Source organism: Fopius arisanus, unplaced genomic scaffold (genome assembly GCF_000806365.1).
Source record: "Fopius arisanus strain USDA-PBARC FA_bdor unplaced genomic scaffold, ASM80636v1 scaffold00010, whole genome shotgun sequence".
Lineage (NCBI taxonomy): Eukaryota > Metazoa > Arthropoda > Insecta > Hymenoptera > Braconidae > Fopius > Fopius arisanus.
Window position 1 is genome coordinate 1,229,657 of NW_011887749.1, and position 18,790 is coordinate 1,248,446.

The 18,790-nt window shown below is 32.5% G+C and overlaps 3 protein-coding genes and 1 long non-coding RNA gene across 7 annotated transcripts; 2 read left to right on the top strand and 2 right to left on the bottom strand.

The window, feature by feature from the left end:
• Positions 1-1,263: 1,263 nt before the first annotated feature.
• On the top strand, positions 1,264-3,065 carry LOC105262665 (ejaculatory bulb-specific protein 3). The gene is made up of 2 exons (XM_011298364.1): positions 1,264-1,546; positions 2,761-3,065. Exons 1-2 carry the CDS (start codon positions 1,357-1,359, stop codon positions 2,919-2,921), a joined length of 351 nt encoding a protein of 116 aa, XP_011296666.1. The 5' UTR covers positions 1,264-1,356; the 3' UTR covers positions 2,922-3,065.
• LOC105262664 (ejaculatory bulb-specific protein 3-like) lies at positions 3,056-4,341 on the bottom strand. The gene is made up of 2 exons (XM_011298362.1): positions 4,093-4,341; positions 3,056-3,291 (listed from the first exon to the last, which is right to left on the bottom strand). The coding sequence occupies exons 1-2, from the start codon at positions 4,286-4,288 to the stop codon at positions 3,107-3,109; spliced, it is 381 nt and encodes a 126-aa protein (XP_011296664.1). The 5' UTR covers positions 4,289-4,341; the 3' UTR covers positions 3,056-3,106.
• Positions 4,342-4,376: 35 nt separating this feature from the next.
• On the top strand, positions 4,377-5,717 carry LOC105262667 (uncharacterized). Its single transcript, XR_891836.1, has 2 exons — positions 4,377-4,694; positions 4,842-5,717. It is a non-coding gene; the product is annotated as an uncharacterized lncRNA (long non-coding RNA).
• Positions 5,243-18,284, bottom strand: Aldh-III (Aldehyde dehydrogenase type III). 4 transcript variants are annotated; one of them, XM_011298365.1, is made up of 13 exons: positions 18,094-18,284; positions 16,937-17,054; positions 12,462-12,502; positions 12,249-12,392; positions 11,496-11,591; positions 11,182-11,403; positions 9,916-10,079; positions 9,500-9,730; positions 8,749-8,949; positions 8,296-8,411; positions 6,926-7,061; positions 6,685-6,838; positions 5,243-5,902 (listed from the first exon to the last, which is right to left on the bottom strand). In XM_011298365.1, exons 1-13 carry the CDS (start codon positions 18,094-18,096, stop codon positions 5,873-5,875), a joined length of 1,656 nt encoding a protein of 551 aa, XP_011296667.1. In that variant the 5' UTR covers positions 18,097-18,284; the 3' UTR covers positions 5,243-5,872. The 4 variants fall into 4 exon arrangements, with proteins under 4 accessions (XP_011296667.1, XP_011296668.1, XP_011296669.1 ...); XM_011298366.1 differs by lacking the exon at positions 18,094-18,284 and adding an exon at positions 17,829-17,934; XM_011298367.1 differs by lacking the exons at positions 16,937-17,054; positions 18,094-18,284 and adding an exon at positions 13,507-13,701.
• Positions 18,285-18,790: the final 506 nt, after the last annotated feature.

Below are 18,790 nucleotides of genomic sequence, written 5' to 3' on the forward strand. Positions count from 1 at the left end.
TATGATTATAATAATATTTTACAAATATTAATAAAGGCATGATTTATTCATTGGTCATATGCGATTTTTTTTTCAATTTATAATATATTTAATAATAATTCATTAATTTCTTTAATTTTCGATATGAGTCATCAAAAACCGCCGAGAGTAACATCGGACCAATACTCAATATTTAAAAAAAAATTACGAAACTGTCCGATAAAATTCCGTAACAATTTCCTAAAATTTTCCTTAATCGAATGTCACTCCGGAATTACGAAAACGATTGGTGGTTTTCATTGAATATTTCTCTCCGTGGAATAGACGGACGTAATTATCATATGATAATACAGGTCTTGCAGAAGAATTTAAATGGTGGTCTTGAAATATTCAAGACCAACGTCTTCCTTATATTGAGTCAACGATATTCGGTAGGAGAACTTAATCATTCAAAAATCTTCTTCGAAATACGCGGAAACGGATATTATCACGGAAAGGAATATAATGAGTATATTGTGCAATTCTTGCGGTATAGCCCATTCCTCAAATATGTTGAAAATATAAATATATGGAATATATTATCATTTATCTGGTTGTTTTACTGTGCCGATAAAAATAGATGCTTTGAATCACGTATATAAAATATACGTGATTCAAAGTATAGTTGACCCTGGTATAGTTATAATATAATTGTTATTAGAATCGTGGGATAAATAAATCAATTATTCATCGATATTCATCGAAAATCGAATATACGAATCGTATATCGAATATATTGGATCAAGTTCGAAATATACTTGCTTGAAGTATTTATTTTTTAAGGGCTTTAATTGTTATTCAAGTTTTGTATTCTAAACTAGTGAATTGAGATGAGTACATTTGAAGACAGATATCGATATTCTTCTATGAACATTTTTTACAGACAAAGATGCAAGCAACAAAAAATGTTCTTACAAAAACATCACAATTTTGCTTCAGTTCCAAGATATTTACAAATAACAAGTTAAAATTTCGCTTCTTCGCAGCAGATGAAAATAAAATGGTACGAAATAGATTTGATAGCGAAAAAAATTTAGCGAGGGATAGATTTTTTTTTAGGTGCATCAACCGAATTGTTGAGTGGAAAGAGCGAGCAAAGCATTGGCACGCGAGGGAATTTCCTGTTATCCTTTCATGAAGATTCCACGAGTCCTTCACAAAATCTCAATGTCACACACTCCATGCATGGGAACCACTCCGAAGAGTTGTCCATGACGTCAGGAACATATCCGATCACCTATAAATACCTCCAAAAACCAACATTGGCTATCCAGTTTGCCGTGAATTGAATAGTGATAAAGTTCCTTGGAGCAATCTTGATCAATCTCTCAATTCGCAATGCTCCGAGGTGTAATATTCATGGCTCTGGTGCTCTGCAGTGCTGTTATTGCCGATGAAAAATATTCCGACAAATACGATTATATCGACGTTGACGGAATTCTTGCAAATCCCAGACAAAGGGACAGTTATTACGCCTGCTTTGCGGGAACTGGTCCCTGCAAAACTGCTGCAGCTAAATTCTTCAGGGGTGAGTCATTTCATACAGAAATCACCGAAAATAATAAATACTTGCAACGAATTTATTTTATACTTGACTTAAGTATAATAATATCCTTGGAATAACTATATTATTATAGTTATTCACTCAACAACGGTGATAATAACATTGATGCAATAATTTAATAAAAGTCATTATATTATTATATTTACTTTGAGCGTAACGTATATACTTAAATCGAGTATAAAGTATAATGGATTCAAGTATTTTTATTTCAACGATACTTTTTATTGAACTTTCATTTTCAATTATTAGTTTACAAATTACGATTTCACCCAATCAGCGCGCAGTATTTGAGACTGTCAAACAGTTTTATTTCGGAAAATTTAACAATTACAATAACAGCTTCTCAAATATTTTTCAATATTGTATCAGCGCTCAACGGATCTCACGTTGAGGATGTTCCAGACCCATATATAGCAACAGTTCCCGTTTCAAAATTTTTTGGCTACTTATCGCTGGCATTAATATGAATAAAATATACCGTTTTCGCGTTTTGTCTTTATTTAATGCCTCACGAAGTTTTGTAGTGGTGCCATCATTTTCTTCCATCCTTCTACAGTTTTGTGATTCTTTTTTTAAATTTATAAAAAAACGCAGGAAAATATTCGCACAACCATGAATCTTTGTGAGTGACTAAATAATGACAAAACGCAAAAACGTTATATTTTTTCATATCAATCCCGTGATAACGTTGCCAGAAAAATGAAAAAACATTAATTTCTATTATACGGCTATATGTGGATGTAGAAAAGCTTAAATATTCTGTGTAACAGATGGAAAAAAGGAAAAAAGAGCGGATTATTTAAAGTAATTGTAAATTGAGCTGCTTTGGAGGAATTCCCTCTGAAAAATAAATTCCTTCCATTGTTTATAAAGCGTTTTTTTTTTAATATATATATTATAATAGTAAAAAGTGCAATAATTTTGGGGCAATAGTGGTACTGCTAAAACAAATTCAATGGAAATTAAGTGTAATTTTGCAGTATTACAAGAATATTAATTTCAGAAAATATTCACTGAAATATCAAATTACAGGATTTTTCCACGGAAAATTAATGACATTAAGTTAGATTTTTCGCTATGAGTAATGTCTGTAGTTAAAAAAAAATTGCATGGTTATGATGTCTCTTGGAAAACACAATCCATTGTTCTTTGTCATTTTATTTTTTCTGTTGTTGTAGATACACTTCCAGAAGCAATAGTCACAAAATGCCGAAAATGCACCGCCAGGCAGTCCATAAACTTCGACAAAATATCTGATTGGTACACAACGAACGACCTCGAAAAATATCAGATAATTGTTGCCAAAGCAGTCAGAGATTTAATGGCAAAATCAGCGTAATTCAATAACAAAATGAGTGAATTCATTAGAATAATTCATGTGGCTCCACGAGACTGGCATTAACTGAGCCTCCGATATTCCGAATATTGATATGTCATTTTTTAATTAAGTACTCAGTAAATAAAGAAGTGTTATTGTTTTTCATTGCATTGTATTATAATTAATTCGACATATCCCCTCGAGTATTAGTTATTTTCTACAAAACTTTCAATGACATCCTTGTAACGACCCTCTGGGTCATATTTGTTCGTAAGAGCAGTCCAATCTACTGGTTTATATTTCCGAATGTATGTCACCACCTTTCGAGTTACTTCCTTTTGTTTTGGGTTGCATTTCGTACATGCAGTCATCAAAGCGTCAGGTAGAATGTCTAAAAATCAAAAATCATTTTTATTAATTACTGCTGAAAACGTAATTATGCAAAAGGCTCTTTCAGTTACCTCTTCAAATAACACAACTCAAAATATTACCTCAAAAAATTCCAACAAAAAATATTACAACTGAAAAAATTATTGCTTCAAAATATTCCAGTAAAACATACATTATTTCGAAACATTATAAGAACAAGCAGAGACACATAATAAGTTCTCATGTTTGTCAATTACACCCGAACATTTACTTGCTACAACTGTCCTGCAATATACCAATAATTTTAAAATATTTTAAATCACGAAATAACGTTATGACCGACGCCTCGAAGTACTTCACAACATCACAGACCGAATGACGAATTCAATCCATAGAAATCCTCGGGTAGTACTTAGTGTGGTATGCGAAATATATCGATTTTTTAACGTACACAAAAATAATCATTAGCTCGTTCAAGCAAATGACAGCAATCCACTACACTTAGGGATATTCCTTAAAAAATAATTAAGGGCAACAACATTTTGTCAGTATAATACTTCCGCGCAGTGAACAATTTATATCATAATATTTTCATTTGTAATATTTTTAAAAATCATATAGTATTGTAATATATCGCGACTTGTGAAATTTTTCGAGCTAATATTTTCGAGGTAGTATATTTATAATATATTTGGTTGGAATATTTTGAGGGGTATTATTATTACTAAATAAAATTTAAAGAGCTTGCCAACCGGTAAAACGTTGGACTACTTTTTTTATGAATAAAGAAGAAGTAATAAAAAATAAAAAATGATTTTCTCACCTCTGAGAGCTTCCCCATCAGCAGTGCATGGCCCTTTATGGAGCAGACAATTCAGGTACCGTTTATAAATTATCTCATTACGCAAAATCGCATTAAAGTCGATTTTATCATAAGCGGTCGTGTAAGAATCCGCGCTCTCAACTGTAATCAGAGTAATTGCCAAAATTGTCAAGGCAAAAAGCTTCGAAAGGCTCATTGCTAAAAGAGGTAAACCGTCGATAACAAGAGCAATTAATGTTTATGCAAATGAATATAGCATGCATCTTATATACGTCCGCCTCCCCTCCTCGCGATGTTCAATCTACTTAATTCCTGGTGATTGCCATAATGATAACTGTTCATTGCAGTCGAATCATCAGTTGGGAATTCTCACTCGTACGTGATGTTCACACGCATTTCGCGATTATTTAATTCATCTATATTCGTGAACGTGACTAAATTCTGTCTGTCGGTTTTTATTTCATTTATTTCACTGAGTGCTTTATCCAATTCTGTCTTATCACACCCGGATTTAATTGAAAGCAAAAAATTTATTTTGAGGATTCAATACCATTTGTCTTGGAAATATCTGCGAAACTTATACAGATTCAATGAAAAATTGGGTAAATTGTACCAAAAACTGTGATAATTTGTTTATTCAGTTCATAATTTTCTATTAAAATAGTGGCTTAAACCGAGATCGGTAGCTTAGTGGCTAGGTGCGAGCCTAGTGTTCTGAAAATTTTAAGTTCGATTTCCCTTTTCAACAGGCACCGATGAGCGATTCGACACCGATGGGGCGTTGCTAATGGAGCAACCGCCTGTAGCGACATGGTTTTTTCTGTGGTTTCCCATGTCACTCCTATGTTCTACGGGAGAGTGAATACGGTACAGTGTAGGATCGGCAGCCGCATACATAGGGTGAGATAGGGTCAATTAGCCAGAACAGGGCAGAATTTATTAGGATTTCTCTCTTCTTGGAGAGGAATACTTTTTTTATAGATTTAAAACGTTGAAATTGTTTAAACGACAGCGTAATCAATTTCTTCGAATTGATTCAATTATTTTAAATAAATATTCCTTTGTGACAAATTTTCTTGATGAATCGCTCCACTTGATTAATAGGCAATGAATAACCAATGACGAATCAATGATAAATATAAGGTCGTAGTCGTAGACATTTTTTTTATTAGAATATATATATTACATTGCAACATAAACAAAATAATAAAATCATGTTAAAGAAATTCTCTTACATTAAAAACAATTACATTCGGAATGGCTCATGCTAAATAGGTAATTTAGATATGCAATATTTTTATTAACGACTGGAAATTTGTTATGTAATACAAGAGCTTCCAGTTTCTATTTTAAACATATCCCTCACTTACTCAATATCGAAATGACTATTCCTAGTGATGTTTATGTTCATCCACCAAAAATAAAAAATATCAAAATGTAAAGTAATTGTCACCCTTTTCTATCGTTGTTATCTTGTGGTTTTTATTACTATGACTCGTGGTAAAAAATCACTTGTGATGTTTCATGCTACGTGGATTATACAATCGCGAAATCATAAAATAGTCCGATAGCCGAAAGCACATTTATAGGAATTTATTTTCCGAAAAAACGTGCGGATTTTTTTTCCAAGAGAACAGGAGAGTTGTATTTATATTCAACTTTCCCGTTCTTCTCACCTCAAACTTACTTCATTCACAAAGAATTCACTTGACTCGAACTATTTTGCCATTTCGCTTTTATAATTTATTTTTCTCCTCCAAAAACATGAGGGTTCCAGCCTCTACATATTGTCGTCTCGGTATCCATACTCCTGAAATTATATTGACATCCAGATAAATGATTACTTCAACAAACATAATAAGTGAAAGCTAGAGGGAAATAGTGTTATATGAGGTGAAATTGAATAAATAGTTAAAATTTATGAATGGTGAAGAATTCAATGCACTTTTAAACCAGGGAATAGCTTTATTAATTACAGTATACAGACAATTTTTGTGCGCAAGTGTGGGTGACAGAATGTACAATAATTAACAATCATTGGATTGTAAAGAATCTTCAAGAATCTTTGTAGAAAATTCGCCAAACACACATAAAGTCTTTAAAAAATGTCCCAAATATCGTCGACTCTCCCAGCATTTTCGTATATCAAGTGTATATCAAATATCACAGTAAAAAAATTTTATAAAATGGAAGACAAAGAGATAATTCTGTAGTAAGTGATGGAAGCTCCTGGAAGAGTCTCGAAATTTCTATCATTATTTACCCAATATATAAATGTTGATAAATAATATATAAATGTTAATAAACCTTTGATTCGATAAAATTTTGAAAAAAGACTCTACTTATTTGTTCTCTCATATTTTCTAGTTTCTATCTTGCTTGTCTAAAGCTGTCTAAAGCTGTTCATGCCCTTGGCTGAGAAATTTATTAAATAAACGATTATCTAGCACAGGCGCAATTGCAGGAAATAATACAACGAAATTTCCCGTCATTTTCATATTGTACTGTTCAATATTTTCAAATGAATTTTGGACTGATCGCACCTTCTCAACAAACTACATTATTAATTATCTAGTGTGTCGTTTTTTGTACCTTGATGGCAGCTTTGATCCCAATAGTAACGATAACACCGAGTCCAAACATTATTAGATGAGGTAGATACTTGATCCCAGGGATATCAGGTCGTTTTGCCAGTAACAAACCGAGGAACGACAGTTTTCGGTCTGAATACGGTGGGTATCGAGAGCTGGAAATTTCGTAAAAACCACGCACTCAAAAATAATTTTCGTGAAAGTCAGTCGCATTATGAGATGATATTAACGATTATACTTACGAAGCGAGTGCTTCACCGATGGGATTGTAGTCCTTGACGAGAACAGACTTTTTGTGCACAAATGTATCGAAAGTCGCACGACCGTGATAACAACCCATTCCAGATTCTCCAACTCCACCGAATGGAAGTTCATCAACTAAGAAATGAAAATAATTATCATTTGATTCAACCCATCAAATCTAAAAGATGCTCTAGCCCATTTTGCTGTTTCTCAAATGATATAAGCTGCAGATATCGAATGGTTCTTTAAGGCCCGCATGTACTATCGATCAAACGTAATTTTTGGTGAAAATTCAAACCTATTCGCTTGAAATATTGATAAATTTGGATTTCAACTTGTGTTGTAGATACCACTCTAGAGGTTATAAAAAATAATTATAAAAGAGATAAAGAGTTGTTGAATGATGAAAAATACTTTTTTTCCTCTTTTTTTATCAATAGTTTTGTGGAGTGATTTCCGGAACTCAATTTGAAATGCAAATTTTGAAATATTTTACAATAACTACGCATTATGTTCGCTAGATAGTGCATGCGGACCTTGAAGAAGAGTCCATGTATGATCCATTCGTATTCATAAAAATTCATTTGCTGTTTTTGAATGGCATTCACCAAAAATAGACTTCACTAGCGCTAAGCAAAATCAGATGTATATGGATATAGTCTAAATGAACTACAAAACTACACCATTTATACCTGCATGATGAACAATGCAATCATTAATGCATGCACCACCACTGGAAATATTCTCCAGCATATTTCGAATTGTTTCCGATGATTTAGAAAATGCGTAAAATACTAGAGGCTTCTCCCTGCACCACGTGTTATTTTAGCAATAGGACAGAAAAAATAAAATGCGAAAGAAAATTATTAGATGACGTAAGATAATGATAGGAGGAGCTGGAAGGAGAAATTTTATTTAACAGGAAAGTGGTGAAACGACGAAAGGAAACGAGTCCCTCTTTCACGTTTCAACAGCACTGTTACTAAACAACTAATTAATTTTCGTCCAGAATGGTCCTCAGAAGATGGGAAAATATAAAGCCAGGACTAACTCAAACTAAACTCGAACGGTAGACAATCTAGAAATATTTTCATACTTTTTTCAGTATGCCTGAAGCTTAACGTCACACCTGAATTTCAAGCATGTTAAATCATCTATTGCATCACGTGATTGCTAGTCTGTCAAATTCACCGCTCAGTTAAAAAAAACAAAAGATTTTTTGTCAACACTTGTGATTTTCTACAAATATCCTAAAAAGGTCTCACTGAATTTCAAATAAAACAAGATGGTTGGAATGGTAAGGGAAGATAACAGTTAGTGGTTAAGAAACAGAACCATCCTCCACCCCAAAAGAGATGCCCTGACTCACCCGCAAACTGCATAATCGTGTCATTGACGCATATCGAACCACTCCGGGTTTGATCAATTATCAAATTACGTACTCCACTGTCCTTGGTAAATATGTACATCGTGAGGGGGCACTCGCTATTCATTCGAAAAATGGATAATTAAATAATCAATTGAAGAGAACAAGTTACTTTATAGGAATGAAGTTATCGTAGATTCACACAAAAGCTGTTACAGAGCTCATATACCCTTCGAGGATTAAAAATAATTGATAAAATTCCACCACTTTCTGAGTCTAGAAAGGAAAAACCTGATTCCTCTATTGACATCTGTGAAAGTGTTTTCTCAAACAATTTATGTACAGTTTTATTATTTGTCCTTCGAAGTGACGAAGAACAGAACTTTGTTTCGGGCTCAATTCCGCAGGACTATGTTATTCGTTGTTATACCTTAACATCAATACCGATTTACTCACCGTTCATTTATAAATTTAATGGCTTCGTATGCGTTATTGACATTGACAATTGGCAGAAGTGGCCCAAATATCTCCTCCTGCATTATTGGGTCTGTTGGCTGGACGTTCGTTAAGATAGTTGGAGCAATGAACTTCTCCTGGGCATCTGTCTCACCGCCTATTGCCACTTTACCACCGCTATTCATCAAATTCATCAAACGTCTGCAAGGGATATTAATTTGTTTTTTAATCAATTTTAATGCTCACAATAAAAATAATCAGTGAAAACTTAAAGTGTTATATTATAACGAAAGGATCAGTAATCTGTTGATTCGTAATTCGTATAAGTTTTTGTACAATTCGTGTAATTTCAATTGGCCTAAATCCCAAATTGCCTAAATCATTTCATCTATATTATCTGAAAAATGGTGGTATTGCTTCGATATAGTGTCTTCTACTGTATGAAGCATTGTCTTTATTAGCATCTTGGCCCTTTTGATGAAAAGTATCTTGATTTCTCTCATGTAATCAATGATGTTGCTGTATTTATTTTTGTTTGTTATTTCATTTATTTTTGGCATGTAAGGTATAAATTATAGTTGACATTAATGCAATCAGAATATTATGCGAAATGATTTTAGGCAAAACGATTTCAGTCGAATCCCACCGTTAGGGGACTGGTCATTAGAAGTTGCATGTGGCGAGTCTTACAAATTCGCCTCAGTACTATTTATTTTTGGGGCAAACTCATTAATGATAAACACAAACTTACTGATAATGTCTAGCGTTGATTATGCGTGCCATGTCAGGACTCTCCTTAGGATTCTCCCCGTACCACTCTTTCAATATTTTCTTTCCTTCCTCGACAAACGCATCCTGAACCTCTTTAGTACAAAGTACATAGTCTGGGGCAATACATGTCTGTCCAAGATTGACGAACTTTCCCCAAAGAATGCGCTTAACTGCTACTGGCAGATCTACTGTATTGTCCAGATACACAGGGCTAAATAAGAATAAACAAAAATAAAAAAATTTATAAATATCTCTAAAAATATCCATGAAACAATATTATGAAGAGTTATTATAAAAAATGGTATTGCAAATTTCGATTTAATGAAGTTTGAAACTTCGAGACAATGACTGTGTTTGAGAATTTTGAAATTCAACAAATGATTCGTATTCTTGTACCTTTTACCGCCAAGTTCCAACGTCACTGGTGTCAAATATTTATTAGCTGCTTCGCGAACAATTCTTCCGACTGCATTCGATCCAGTGTACATAATATAATCAAACTTTTGTTTCAACAGTTCGGTTGTTTCCGGAACACCTCCGGAGACGACATGATAACATTCCTGAATAAACCAAAAACCTAATTACAAAAAAGAATGATGAACGATTATTATTAAAAAAAAAGTAACGACAACGTTTCAATCAAGCCTATCGTATCTAGAAATTGGAAGTACTAGAAAAACGTTCACGCACGCATGATTTCACGTAGTTCATGAATATTTTGTTCTATCATCATTTATTCATGCATTTATTGAGAGGGGAGTAATGGTCGCTCTGATCATATTTTAATTTGGGAAATCAAAATCATCACATAAACATTTAACTCAAAATCTACATTGCTAAATCGAGAGAAGCCTGAGGTAAGATGAACACCCATTAAATTTTTAACATTTTTGTTTGTTTAAACTTAAGTAAATAGATAAAGCCAGTATTTAGCATTGAGCGAGTCGATTGATAAACTTTCAAGCGAGATTCTCCAAAAATAGATAGATTAGCAATATCCTTCCAAGGTTACGCTTTTCATATAGCATTAAATAAATAATTCTAAAAATAAACGATCCAACCGTGGATCAACTTTTGCCTAATATTGAACCAACATTGGGGTAGCGTTTACCGAATATTGGACTCAAATTGGATCAACGTTAGGCCTACATTGCGCCGACATCAACACTGCAGCTGCTATTAAATGAAAATGAACACCTCTTTTTTGAATCGTCTATGAAGAATTTTCTCGTCAATTCAATCATAGATTTGTATGAAGATTTGCAACCCCGCAATTAATCACTCAAACATTAAAAATTGGACACTTCAAATTGACCGAGCATAATGCTTCCGTTCGGGACTATAAACATAAATAATGCTAAAAAAATCTAATGATATACATCATCAAGTACGCTTAGAATTCTAATCATTAAAATAGTGGTAAATTAAAAATAGTGAATCTATTACGTCGTTAAACACTACAAAAATGATATTTTCGAAACCATCAATTTTACATAGAGTTTGATAACAGTTAAATTATTTTCACGAAAGCATTGATAATTTTAGATAGTGATTCTGTGATCCGAGGAAAACAATCAAAAGTACTACTTGCCACTACACCAATTTAAATACAACGATGCCCGTATTACTCAACCCCATGTAAATTTACGTTTATGGACTTACTGTATCAAGATATTTTGGAATAATAGTAGCAAGAAGTTTAGCAGTTGCTGCAGATATTTCCGATGGTTTCAGAATGACGCAGTTTCCAGCAGCAATAGCACCCATGAACGGACTTATGTTCAAAAGTAGTGGATAATTCCATGCACCAATAACGAGCACAACCCCGTAAGGATCCTTGTGTATCTCAACTGAGTCAAACATATTCACAATACCCTTTGGTGGCTGAAAAACATGTTTTAAATAATTCATTCTTCCTCTCTAAAATCTCATGAATAAACTTATTTTCCGATACTATCAATATGCTCCAAGGTTACCTTTTCCACTGCTAAGAATTCTTTCAAATGCATCATCATAAACTTGAGATCACCCATGGCTGTATCGATCTCCAATACTGTTGTCTCGAATTTACTCTGTGAAGAAGAATTACATCATTTTTATCCGTCAATACATGGGCAGAAAAACTGTAGAGCTTTCGCATAAATCCTTTGTTGATAATTATAACAAAAGAATTTATGGTGCCAAACATCAAATAAAATAATTGAATATTAACAGGAATGTCACACCAGTTTAGATACGGAGACCTGAATAATGGCGGGTTTGAATATATTTAAATTCTTGAATAGAAAAATTCTAGAATTCATACAATCATAAGATGTTTAGTTCAGCTAAATTCGTACTATTGTTGGGTAGAAACGAATTACCATTTCTGTGTGATAGGCAGTGACCTTGTCAGTAGCCCATACGTGTTGAGACTCGCTTGATAAAACGAACATCAAGTAAAAGAAAAAATAAATATAAATATTAAAGAATTCAAATTCAAGAATTTGGAAAAACAAATATCCGCACTTTCACTGTTAGTTCTATAATATTTGAGTACATACGTTTTTCTGTTAGTAAACTATCTATATGTGTCAATATAAAAAAGACTAATAGAAATAGAGATCCGATGAAAATATAATAGACTTAATATTTTCTGTTAAAATGATTAGTTGTTTATGTCAAGAGATACTTAACAAAATTGTAGAATTTATTCGCCCTTATTATTTTGCGAATGAATAATTTCTCACCCTTCGTAAATCGCTTGCCAATGCTGCAATTATTTCCGCTTTATTCTCATTCAGCATTTTCTGTAATTGCTTGAGCTGTTTCATTCTCCATTCCAGCGATCGTGTTTTTCCACTGAGAAACGCATCTCTGCTTCTTTGCACGAGCTGCAATACAACAAATATTAATTATTCACGAAAAGTGCACTGTCAAATGAGTTAAATAAGAGAACTTACATCACTGTAATTATTCATCGTTCGAGTTCCATTCATTTGATCTGTAAGTTTCAAGTAGAACGCGAACCACTGTTATTCTGTTTATCTTATTTATTTATTGCAGATAAATTTCCCTGACATCTGGCTATATGTACGGAGAGAAAACTTTCATATATAGATTACGTGCCTGTTTCGTAATCTGCCCGTCCAAACAGTAAAAATTACGGAATAGTTATGCACTTTTTCACTGAACATTCGATGGAAAAATGAACAGTACAAACAGGCACGTAATTTTTCTGAAATTGTTCTCCCCGTGTGAAATTGAATGAATGTACCAGCTCTCTATCACTGCATGAAGATTTAATTAATTAATTATGAATAATTATAAAAGTTGTACGATTAACCAAATGTTATTAATAGAATGAATAAAATAAATAAAGCAAAAACTTTTATTTCAATTCCTTTATTAGGCAAAAACTAACGTGTGAAAAATTTAAACGACAATTTCGACGTTTTTTATCACAGGCGTAAAGGAATTGGAAATGTTTATGCATTATAGATTCGGTCAATAGCAAAAAAAAAATTAATTTTAACGACCCTAATTGCAAATGATTACAATTAGGTAAAATTAAAGATAACCGAGTCGATTTCGATGAATATATCTGGAATCGTATTTTCCTTATTGCGAAAAAATTACTCATAATCTAAAGAAAAAAAAATACTTTCAGCAAAGACAGTTATCGTGACAAAGGAAGATGCAAAAGGCGGTTCTTATCTTAATTATTCGATAATAAGAGTGATTATTTGCATTCCAGGCCGGCAACAATTCGAAAGAATGAAAAATACCGACTCAAAATCTATATAGTTATCACATAAGTGGAAAATAGATGCCATTTCATGGAGCAAAAATAGCTATCCCATTCTCAAAAACAATAAATGATCAATTCCAGAATAATCACGAAAAAAATGACATCATGATGATCAAAGAGGGAGTAATTGTGGTACGTTAAGACCAGAAAAGGTACATGAACAAAATGATTTATTGTAAAATTACAGCACGAATTACCCATTGTAAATGTTGATAGATATTTTTAATCCAACAATGACCGTGACAGATGTCAAACAGCAGCAACTACAAAATTCCACACATCAATGGACAACTGCACGGAGATATTCTCGACTTACTTTGGTACGTATGCCTTCGAGATCGAAATTACATGAGTTTATAAGTTTCATAACTCATATACCAAGCAATACTGAGCTAAAAGTGGGAAGAGATAATGATACGATCTGCATGTGTGTGGTATTTTTCAACTCGATGGATTTTGTGTGTGTGTATTTTATAAGTCCATGACAACCGGTTCCATCGAGTTAGTGAATCATTCGATATCAGATGGCAGCACTTCCCTACTTTCACTTTTCTTTAAATTTTTTACGTATTAGCGCGAGACTGTCTGTTTCGACCTTTTTTCAAATCGTTTTTAAAGAATTAATAAATAAATAAAAAATCAATAAAATAATAAATAAAAAATAAAAAATAAATCTTATAGTTTTTCTTCTTATCATACTTCACCTAAATATATAAGATTAAAAAAACCATTCTCGCTCTGATCCGAAAAAATTCAAAGGAAAGTGAAAACTGGGAAATATACAAAATATTTTGAAATTATATTTTTCCAACGTTTTCCAATCGAAGCTTTTTAAGAAATCAAATTTGAGTTTCTTATTGTTTATATTATATCAGCCTAATATGCAACAGATTTTTCACACTTCATCTCCGATTGGGCGAATGTATCCGTGAAATAAAATCATTTATCTTCTCAAACGTAAGTATTGAGGAAACCTAGTCGTCGATAGTAATTAGGATTCAGTTAATTTACAAATTTTTTCAATTTTTCATATTTTTTAATCAGTTTTTTTAACGATAACTGAAGAAGAAATGTTATGAAATACTCTAATGATGGTTTAAAAAATGTTTCCATTTTTTCTTAAGCGATTCGAAAGAGGGAAGTAATGGCAATAACCGTTGTATTAATGTTAGCAATTGAAAGATAGTTTCGATGGTAAGCCGTTGAAATTATGAGATAATTGCCATTACTGTATAATGAAAGAGCAATTTTCCACTCTTTTAAGTGGAAATTCATGCATAAAAAAATACCTATTTCAACGAAAAAGAAAATTGGCGGGTTTAAAGAATTAGAATGGCCAGACTAACGACATAGTAAAGAGGAAATGTGAGAAATAGAATGGAATTGTTATTGAAAAGTCATGAATTATAAAATCGGAGATAGTTATAAAACAAGAAATACTTGCATTTTAGTATAGAAATGCAAGCTTTGCGCACTCAAATATTTGAGAAAAAAGAAAGACTATGGCCTTGTTTAACTGTGCCAAGATCTCGAGGCAGAGACTTCAATCTCAGGAATAATTAATTCTCATCGAAGCTAATGATAATGAGTCATTTATCTCCTTATGAAAAAAAGATACGACCCTGACATTGATTGTAATAGTGGTGTTGTTCCATGTAAGTAGTGAAAATTATAGGATATTTTCATATTATTAAAATTTTTTGTTCATTTCATATAGAAAATACAGAAATTTTTCTCAGAAGAGTATCATCGTATTTAAAGGACAAATTTAAGGTACGGAAATTAACGTTTGTCGTCTGGTTCAAGGTAACTCATAAGTTTTCAGCGAAATTTAACAGAATTTTCAATTTTTCTCTTGTTTCTTAATTTTTAATTATTATCACGGCATAATTAGATTGTGGCATTAGATTTTCTAATTTTTTAAAACGAAAGACAATGGAATATTTGATTTTTCACTAACAAGATTTCCCCCAATTTTCCTGAGGACTGAGCAAATGGAAATTAAAAAATTGGAATGAAGTTCCTGATTAGAATCTCCGGGGTTCAGCTGTGAAAGCTGAAGACGAAAATTTTTAATAGCTTAAACAAAATTATTAAATTATAAAAGTTAATAAATTTTAATACGAATTAGTGTCCACTGCATGGAATGGATTTTTAACGATGAAAATTCACCATTTGTTTCCAAGGCTCTGCATAGTCTTTAGAACTACCTCGTTATAGTCAACCACCTGACAGAATTGATTAGTCGCAAAAGGTATTTATTATTCATTGGACTGGAAGATCCCTAACTAGGTGAGTAATAAGGGGTAATATCGAAGGAGTGATAACTTTTTTTTTATCGGGCAAGCCTTCTATATATTAAAAAACTAAATAATTGTGAAAATTGTCTCTATAATTTTCGTGATTGAAGGCATGGCATTTATTTCTCTAATACAAGTTTTACTTTTATTTTTAAAAAGAAAACATTTCTTCGATTGATAAAGTAATATTGTTAATCGAAAAATGAAATTAATCAAAATTGTCTAAATTATTAAATTAATCTTCTTGAATACAAAATGCTATTCATGGATATAATTAATAAATATAATGAACAATTTTTTTTAGAATCGAACAATTTAAGTACTCATTGCATTAACGCATTTTCCCAGTGAAAATTGAAAATCGTAAACTTCATTCATCGATTAATCTATTCCATTCATCTAATCGACTACAAAGTTTTAACTATACGAAATAAAAACTATTCATAATCATCTCCTATGGTTTTTTTTGTAATCAATTCATTTCAGGACTTCAGTCGCTCCTCGCGGTTAGTATTCATTTTCCAATGACCTCGATAAATAAAAAATGGAAATCAATCCAATCATTCTGAAGATAAATCACTTTTTTTTCCTAGAATTTTAAGTGAGAATAATTTCTTCGACAATTTGCTAGGCAAAAAATTCTTGATCTCGTCTCACCACATGCGAAACCATTCATTTTAAAAATCTGCATTTTCTGCATCTCCATTTGAAATCTTCCGCATTCTACGCAAATATTATCTAGTACTTAGCTCTTTCTTTAATTCAAAAGATAATGGTCAATCGAAAAATGGGTATTTTTCTATATTTCTTCACAAATGATTCTTTCCATTTTTAATTACGAAAATTGCTCACAAATTTTGAAATTTGTATCAATTGATTATCGTAGGAAAATAGTAAGAAAGAATCTATTAATGTTTCTTCATGGAAGAGTTTGTCAGTGGCATTAATGGAAAAATAATAGATTGGCCATAGAATTTCTACTCAACTTAATTTTCAAATATTTGACTTCAATAAAAAAATGAATTAGTCTTCAAAAATCTGCAAAATACATGTTTCATCCATGTTTTTCATTTTCTTTTACCCTAGAAAATTCGAAAAAATCCGAAAAAATTATTTATTCAAAGGATTTTGCTTTGAGAATCAAGTGGAATGATGTATTTATCAATTATTAATTAATTATCCATGTCTGGATGAACCGCATCAAAAATATATTCTTCATATTGTTTTGGACGTGGAAATATAAGAGATTGAATTGATATTGATTCCAACATGGAATGAAATTATCTGATTATTAATTAAGTGAATTGATAATTAAGATGATTCTCACCTGGATCAGCATCCACATCCGGAGTTTCCTCCATATCGATGAGACACTCCACCGGTTCTCGAGTCATCTCTGGTCTCTCCTGGTCTGTTTGCTCGATTATATCAACAGTTACCTCAGCCTGCAAGGATCACCGAGCGATCGTTAGAAAAATACACAACACCACGAGTGTTGACTATTCCGTCAGTAGTTTTATCGATAAAATCGTTAGAGTTCTAGGAATACCAGAAGTCAAGTGTTTATAATCAATATTTCAATTAATTGATAATAACACAGCAACATAAATTCATAAAAAATTGAATTCTGGAATTATTGAAATTTTATCAGCTGAATTTCATCTTTGGAGATTTTAAGAAGCGCAAGTATTTGAATCATCATTATGATTGTGTTATTTCTTATATTGATAGAAAAAATTAAGAGCACAAACCACAATTTTTCAATTTAAAGTGCATTTTTCAATTTTCAACATGCATCAAACGCATGCGTCAGTAGTTATTTTAAAAAACAACTCATTATAAGTAGATTATAAGTAATACCGCAGACAATGTAAGAACAGAAGTTTAATTTTAGAGAATATTCCCTGAAACTAATCTGTTATTATTCAAATATTTTGATTGAATTAGCATTCACTCTTAATGTGATTCAGAACGTACTTTTCCAAGGTAGCCTTCTATTTTAGACTCTTCTCAAAAATTGAACTTGATTTTTCTACATTAGGTCTGAGTGAACATAAATTTCGATGAATCTTAATCAATATTCCAGGGTCATCAACTTTGTTTCTCGATTTTAGAGGAAAAATATCTACCAAAATGGGAAAAAACCTCCACATTCCTCGGGACAAAGTGTGAAACAATACAAAAAAAAGAAAGCCCTCGAAGAAGCCCTCACTACTCACATCAACTCCCAAAACCCCAAGTGAAACGACTGAAAGTCACATTTTATCAAACCGCAAGGATTTTCTCATGTCCCATGCACCACAATGAGGACAAAAAAAAAGTATACAATCATCATCCTAGGAAAATACCGACTGACCCCGTCAGCTAGTTCCTACAAGACTGCCTTCTCCACTGAATCATTAATAACTGGAGTTCTCGACTTCAACACTCGAGAGAAAGGACGCGCGTTTCCTTCGAAAAAAAAGGAATGAGAGATCAACGCACCATAATATCCAGGGACTTCCTGCTCCAACACCGGAAATAAACGAAGAAACTTAAAATAATTATTTAACTGGAGAAAATCGCATCAACTGATCACAGGTGCATGAGCAAACTCTACTTTGATTGAACTTTTCAGTTTTATATTCTAAAAGAGCAACTTCATCGTTCGAAGGTTCTTACGCAACTCATCCGCCCCCTGTTCAGTGTTCGTTAAGAAAGAGAATAAAAAATCGAGGGAAAGAGGATGAAGGGAGACAACAGTTAATTAATATGGTAATTAATGGAAGCCAACGAGCGATCGCTGTCTGATTGTCTTTGGTGCATTGAGAAACCACACGAAATTGTTTCACTTCTCCCGATAATTAAACGTGAACTGATTGTCTCCAAACATTACAGGAAAAGTCAGCGAAGTGCATTACTCACTGTAACAAAATATAACAGCAGATTTCTTCACAATTCGCACTAGTTCCGGAAATAATTATTTGAAATAAACCATTTGAGTAAAAACTACTTCACCTAACATAGATGAACGAATGGTGTACTGATCTGGTATTGTTATTACTAGGATCATTAGTTAATGATAGGTTTTACAGTTGATTAGGTGTACTGCAATCACTTATCAACTGTAGTCTGAACGTCGAGGATACAGAAAATATTGGCGAGTGTCAAAAGTGCAGAGCAAGCGGTCTCCCTGTCTTTT